Genomic DNA, 7743 nt, shown 5'->3' on the forward strand with positions numbered 1-7743 from the left:
TTTTCCCATTTTGCATGAATTCCTTCCACAATGTTCAGTCTTTCACTAATGTGCTGCAGCTAGGGCTTCTTTTCTGCATATGACTGGCTGATGGCACTGCTGCTGCTGCTGCTGCTGCTGCTGCTGCTGGAGGTGGAGGTGGAGGTGGAGGTAGGGAAATCGGGGTAAACCAGAAAGCCAGTGAAGGTGATGTACTTGGCGTGGTTGCTGTAGGCACCAAATCCATCCCTCTGGTGGGAGTAAAGCCAGACCGTGTCACCCGGTTTGAGCGACAGCATCACGCTCTGACTCTGCAGGGCCTTCTCGCCCTGGCTGTCGTCGTAGATCATCGCCTGCACCTCCAGGCGGTTCTTCATCAGCTTGACGGACAGCGTCTTTTGAGGCATCTTGCCGACGTTGAAGGAGAAGTAGTAGGCGCCCGGGACGCGACAGGTGAACACGCCCTCCGTCACGTTGAAGTCCTCTCCGATGTTGACGAACGCCGTGTCGAAGCTGACGGGCTGGTGCTGCGGCAGGCCCACCTGGTCTACTCCCACAATGCTCTGAGTGCGTCCCACCGAAAAGGCAGACCTCTGGTCATCCTCGTCGTCCTCCTCCTCTTCGTCCTCCTCCTCTTCCTCTTTGTGTGGCGACTCCTTGTCCTCCGCCGTGTCTCTCGCTCCAGACTTGACGGGTTCTGTGGCCTGCTTGCTGTTCACGTTGGGATCGCTGTCCTGCAAGGGCTGCTGGGCGCGGTAGTCAGGGTGGTCGTGATGGTGGTGGTGTGTCTGGTAGTCATAGATGTCAGGGTAGACGAGGTAGCCGTTGAAGGTGGTGTAGTGCCCGGTGTTGCTGTAGAGTGCGTAGCGAGGGTCGCCATGAAGGCGGAGCCAGACGGTGTCGCCAAACTCCAGCTGCAGCATGACGCTCTGACTCTGCACCTGAAGAACAAGATAGACTTAATTTTTTTTCCTGTGACGGATTCATGTCTGGGCCTATTTTACATCAAGGCACACACACCAAACACATAATCCAATCATCTACCTGACACAGCTCTGCATTAAGGAGAATAATCCCCTCTGTTCTGCTTCCATCCCCCACCTCTACACAAACACACCCTCAGTAACAACCACTGTAATCTCTGACATGATAAAAGACTCCTGTAAACATTTCCTTAGAGAGGAATAGCTCCTAAAAGAGAATTTAGACACATCGGAGGAGTACAGGCCTGTCTGAAAGCCCACAGCTTCAAGGTAAATATCCACATTTTGGTAAATATGCGTATCTGCTTTCTTGCCAAGACAGAGATAAAAAGCTCCGTTTTGCTTGACTGTGTTAACTAACGACATAAACAACAGTTAGACCTTGTTTCCCGTTGAAAAAAAAAAATACACAACACGCACCTATATGGTTTTATTTCTGGTCTGTACTGGTATTTTTTGGTCTATGCTTATTTATTATTCACCTTCATTAAACCAGGAAGCCTCATTGACAATAAATAAATCCTATTTACAAGGGAGTCCTTTATTGTGATTCAGGATGCTTTATGCAGGTCTGTGTTGGTTTGTGCTTGTGTTGCTTTTTTCTGCAGGTCTTTGCCAGTCTCTCTTAGTCTGTACAGGTCTATATTGACTTACTCTGTTCTATGTTGGTCAAAATAAACATGATATTTATTGATTTATACTGGTTTATGTCAGTTTATGCTGGTCTAGGCTTGGTTATACTGATTTATAAATCGAAAAACAAAACATTTCAGTCCTCATCTAAACCAGTCCACTGATAAAAACTCACAATATAATCTGGCATAAACAGCATAAGCACCATACTGTGGGCTGGTCATACCGACTCATGTGTCACAGCAATCTCACAATAAAACAGTGATGTAGACATCAGAGAGCCTCCATTTGGAGTGAGAAAATTCAAAGAGTTTCCTGACTTACTTTCCATTGTAACTACTCAATTTTGTTTTCAGTACCTAATTAAGAAAGTTGAATAGTAATTCCAAAAGTAAATATGAAATGTGTAATGGTTTTACATAACTCACTGTGGTTTTGAAAAACCATTTCTGCGCTTTAGTCGTGGGCCACTTTCAGCAAAGGATTTACACATTCATGGTCTTCGCAGTGTTACCCAGCTATGTTTCAAGGGACTCACTGACCTGCATGAATTTATGGTCATTAAGCTCTGCAGAGGCCTAATAAAAGCACATTCATTAAAACAATAGCGCATCTAAAGTATGTAGGGCAGGCAGGTTTTCCAAGACCCAGATGACAGAAAAGCAATGCATTAACCTCTGTAGCAACCCAGATATGAACCTTCATGAATTGTACAACCAAAGCTCTTGGAAATGTTCGATATTGTGTCAGATGTCGAAAAACCTACTTTCCTCTCTTCTCCGGCATTTTCCTCATACACGATGGCCTGCACCTCATTCCTGTTTTTCATCAGCATCACAGACAGGTCCTTATGTGGGAACTTTCCCACTGTGAAGGAGAAGTAGTAGGCCCCGGGGATGCGGCAGCGAAACAAGCCAGACTTGGCATCGAAATCCCCGCCGATGTTGACGTAAACGCTGTCAAAGGTCACGGTCATCTTTGGCCCGCCCTCCATGCTGCTGGTGCGCGCGACCGAGAAAGCCGAGCGCAGCTCCACGTCGTCCTGCAGACGAGCGAAACCCGACACGCTGCTCGCGTGACTCAGGCACAGCAGGCCGATCAGCACATTCACCGGGAGCAGCATCGTATCTGTAGACGAGACCGAAAAGGAGAGAAATGAGAAACGTTTCAGTACATCCGTGACGTTTTGTCAGTCGAATTGTGATATTTGGTAATTTCGTAAGAAATGTTTACATTTCACAGCAGGAGTCGCTTTATAAATAAGTAAGTAAGTAAAGGGATAGGCTGTGAATACCAGGTTGTAAAACCTTTTATAGAAAGAAATTGATCCTATTTGGAGACGTTGTGTAAAGCAGGTCTTACTTGGATCAATCACACATTTTCAATTGAATTGTATTTTACACAAATTGCATATAATGTAATTTTTACTGATTATAAAAAGTCAAAAAAGTGGGAAAAAATGAGTAATAAAGTCTTGAAAGTTCATTCTCTAACTGACTGGAGCTTAAAGATTCAAGATTCAAATCCTTTATTGTCACCATCATAAATACAACGACATTCTGTTGGAGCATCTCAACCCAACATAGTATAAAAAAAAGTGCATTAAAAGTTCGAAATGTGTCAACGAGTTTTCAGTGAATCGACTCATGGAGGAATAGAATTCCACAATTCTTTGATTTAATGTTATTTATTTAGTGACAAGTAAGCTGGAAAAGTACATTTGCATCTCAACCTGTGAACTTCTGTTCCGGTTATATGCTCTTGATCTCGGTCTTTTATCCCCTCGCAGTGCACCTGAAGAAAATTTATTACATTTCACTGTTTTATTCAGCTTGATTTAACACAGAAGAAGCTCCAAATCCTTGTCGCTGCCTGGGGACTGTGTTTATTCATTTTGTTGCTCACCGATTGTAACATTAGCAATAATCATTATTATTGTTTTTCAGCATCCCATCACATAATTTCATGCACCACTGGTTGTGCCCTCTCATGACAGATCAGTGATAATTGTTGTTTTCCAAGTGTTTCCTGCTAGTTCTTTTTAGCTCCTTATCTCCAGACTAACTCTTGTCTTGTTGGGCGTAATCTCACTATTCTCTATACTTGCAAAGTGTCACACAAAGTTAGAGCGAGTCACTTTACCCCGGGGTTTCATCTGTCCTACCTGAGAGTTTAGAATTCGGTTTGGAAAGTATTACAGGAAGAAAAGACATAAAACCACCATCAAAAGATAACAAACACTAATTATTCAGAATATAACACAATCATGAAAGAACGACAGCTGCAATGACCAAATGATATCAGATTTTAAAAATGATATCGAGAAACAGATGTGACCACAACAATTACTTTTTATCCTCACCGAAATGTGCGCGCTCTCATTTTGACTGAAAAACCTGACAAGGGTATTCAAAACAAAACAGCCCGAGCAACATCCTCTACAACTGCAAAGCAACGCTTAGCTTATGTAGGAAAGTCAATTAAATAACAACAAAGAGAAAAAAAACATTACTGCTAAAAAGCACAGAAAGACCAACATTTTAACTTCACTGTGGATTTACATTACACATAATATTCATATACATTATTTATGTGTTCATTTACTTGGTCTTGATTTCCATTTCGTTGTTGCTTTAATATTTAACAGTTTAATGACAACGGTAAACTGAAAGTATGTGAGATTTCATTCCAATTTAAAATCAAATAATGAACCTATAGCCTTCGAAATAATGACCCATCGAGAGCTATTGAGAAGTAATGACCAAAGTTTTATATGTTTTTTTTTTCTTCTATAATATAAGTGTAGAATGTTTTAAAAGAAACGTGAAACGCTTTACTAAAATCCAGGGACATGGGGTTCATTTTCTGTATGAAACTAAAAGCTTGTATTTCATAACTATGAATTTTCCATGACCTTAAAACCTTAAGATCTGGAGCACATATAACTATATTTGTTTGTGTGCTGTGTCACTGAGAAGGAGTCACATACAAAATGACTGAAGTCATGACCAGTATTGGTAATAATGTACTTTAAAATATTGTGGAAACGTAATGCCACTAATGTCACCTGCCCCAAATTAGTAATGCAAGTTTCAAAGCCTGTGCATACAGATTCAAGGTCTTTAGCCACAAAAGCTCTGTGCTGCTGTCGGCGTGTTAGCAGTTTTTTTAGTAGTTAAAAAATGTCATGAAAAGCAAACATATAAGAGAATAAGAGTGAACAACTTACTACTTATTGAAAACATAACTGCCAACGCTTCATTAACTTCATCAACACCAGCCGTGAATGCTTACATAGCATTTAATGACTTCATTGAAACTCTTGCTGCTTCTTTAATCCTGAACAAAATCAGTCAAACTAAAGGCACAAAGCATCACAAGATACATCATCATCCTCATCTTCACGGGGGTTGAGCAACACATACCTTGGTGTATGTTGCATACTGTTCTGTACGCACACTGAGTCAGGACTCAGGAAGCGCTTGTGGGTTGTGTGAAATTGTTGCACAACAGGAATCAGCCTCATAAAGAAATGTCAAAATGGACAAAGCGACACCTTTAGCGCAAAGACACGAGTTCACCAGGGCAATTTTAGAAGTGAAACAATAAAACCCACACACACAGTCAGACAACATCAAACATAACCTTTGCGTAATGGAGACGGCATTACATTTGCACCTGACAAAAGCACAAAATGGGCTCCAATAAATGTGCCTGAAAATAAAACCCTTACATGCTCTCAGTCCCTGAGCTGTGTTTGAGTCATTCAGGCGGATAGGTCTCAGTAGAGACTGCAATAATGTGTCCTTTATGAGCAGAGACAGGTTCCTATTCTCTCATTGTCCTCCCTTTAATGAACCAACAGGAAGCGAACACAAGCAGGTGGAGCCGTCAGTGCTCTCACCGCGCCGTCAAAACAAAAGGAGCCCGGCTTATCTTGCACAGAGCGGAGACCCCGAGGAGCGACCTCCATGTTCAGTTGGCGCTGCAGTATTCTCACCTGTTTATCAGCCTTGGTTAGCGTGTTGTGTCGTTGATGAAATATACATGACAGCTAATGAAGATTGAACCGCTTAATAATGTGTGCAACAACAAAACAAGACGATGAAACCCTCTCTTAACACCGTGCAAAGTGCAGTACAGGCACGTCTTTATTAGTGCCAAACCTGCACAGCTCTCATTTTGATCTCAGGCATCAGTGCTGCTCGATAGGAAATATAAAATGATCGGCCATAGCAATGTGGCTAATAAAGTTTATGGCCCCCCCCCCCATTTCTTCCAAATGGCCCCGTTGAATGGTGGACTGCTGTGGTAACTGGATTCAAGATGTTAGCGGCAGAATCTCAAAGTCCTGGAAGTGGCCTCCAAGGATCAGGCATCCCACAGATGCTCGATTGAATTGAGATCTGCAGGATTTTCAGGTCAAGTGTAAAACAGTTGCTTTGTTTCTCAAACTATTCCTGAACCATTTTATCCTTGTTGCACGATGCATTATTCTATTAAAGGGTCGGCCGAAGGAAAAGTAGTGTCAATATGGATGGCAGGACCCAAGGATTCCCTACAAACATCTCATTGGCTCTACAAGCTCACTTGTTACCACTTAATACACAGGATGTAAAAAAAACAAAACAAAACACCAGAACACATTTTTCCATGGCCCAGACACTTCTGTGCCAATTGTTGGTGGTTTCGATGGAGTTAGCATGACCAACCCGACTGGTCTCCAGCTCAGTAGCTCTATACGCAACAGATGTTATGCACAGATGCACGGGGAACTCTGATGTCTTTCTTTCTGAACCAGTATTAATTTCTACAGCAATCCAAGCCACAGCCTGTCAGTTTTAACCACATTGGCCAGCCTTCATTCCCCATGTGAATTAATGAGCCTTAGCTGCTCATAAGCTTGTCATCAATTCAATGCTTTGTCTTATTGGACCACGTTTAATAGATCATGACCACTGCAGGGGAACAACGCACAGGAGTTGCAGTTTTTGAGATGCTATGAGCCAGTTGTTGAGCCATTACAAATGTTCCCCGTGTCAAATGTGTTTGAATCCTTCTACTTTTCCTACTTTTAACTCATCAAATTTGAGCATTCACCGACTGCTTATACTGCTTACAAGATGAGATTAACATCTGATGGCTTGTTCATCTGGGCACAAATAATTATACAGTATAGAAAAATTCTGTAATTATTAAAAATATTCAATGTTCATGTCAAATCTACGGGAGACTCAGTGAAAGCATGACAATAGAAAACCTTTTTTCTTGTGAGAGCCACACACATTTCAAATAGCACTGACTTTCCAAAAAAGATTAAAAATGGTAATATGGTATGTAACTTTTGACACACTTTCAAATTATTCTTTTCATAATACAAGGTTTTTGCTTCAATTTTCATGGAGGGATGTATAAAGAGACTTGAAATACAAGCTGCTCATAATAACAAGGGGCACTCAGAGAGGCATAAAACTACCTTGAAGACACACAGGCTAGTCATAAAGTGTCCCACAATAACCATACAGACCCTGGACTACTACTAGTCACAAAACAACCACAAATATACATAAAACAACAAAGTCACATAAAATTAGCAGTGATGAAATGACACAATAATGTTGCTTCAATCAATTTTTACAGATTAAAGCCACGCCATACGTTTCTAAGGGGCAAGGATGACAATTATTCCAATCCTGCTGTTATTTAAATATTGCTTACCACATCAAGACTGAGTGAAGTGCCAGACAATGCAGTACGTTTTGCCTCCTTATGCAGTGTGCACCCCATGTCTTTTTTTTCTCCTCTTGTTGCAATGCATCACAGCTGAAGCCTTGGAGTTATTTATCATGAAAACTTAATGTTCTCCTTGTATGTTTGTACTAAATCGACCTCTTTAAATGGAAACTAATTACAGCAGTTAATTGTACTTAAGGCACTGAGGCACAACTGATCGTTTTTGTCTGATTACTCGTCCCACTGCAGCAAAGGGAGAAATCCATTCTGCCACAGTGAAAAATGCTGCAGTACCAGCTCGCTGCAGAAAACTTCCTTGTATGAATCATACCACACACTTTTTAACCACCACCTTAAAAAAAAACCCCAAAAAAAGACAAATATTGCAGCAATGAGGATTGCTCATATAATGGCA

The 7743-nt window shown here is 41.5% G+C and overlaps 1 protein-coding gene across 1 annotated transcript; it reads right to left on the bottom strand.

Moving 5' to 3' along the window:
- Window positions 1-45: 45 nt before the first annotated feature.
- c1qtnf4 (C1q and TNF related 4) lies at window positions 46-2718 on the bottom strand (the record flags this gene model as incomplete). Its single annotated transcript, XM_080498082.1, is given in 3 exon segments — window positions 46-129; window positions 132-920; window positions 2362-2718. Coding segments are annotated over 3 exon segments (1230 nt in total).
- Between the last annotated feature and the right edge of the window lie 5025 nt (window positions 2719-7743).

The sequence above is a fragment of the Blennius ocellaris genome (assembly GCF_963422515.1).
Source record: "Blennius ocellaris genome assembly, chromosome: 1".
Classification (NCBI taxonomy): domain Eukaryota; kingdom Metazoa; phylum Chordata; class Actinopteri; order Blenniiformes; family Blenniidae; genus Blennius; species Blennius ocellaris.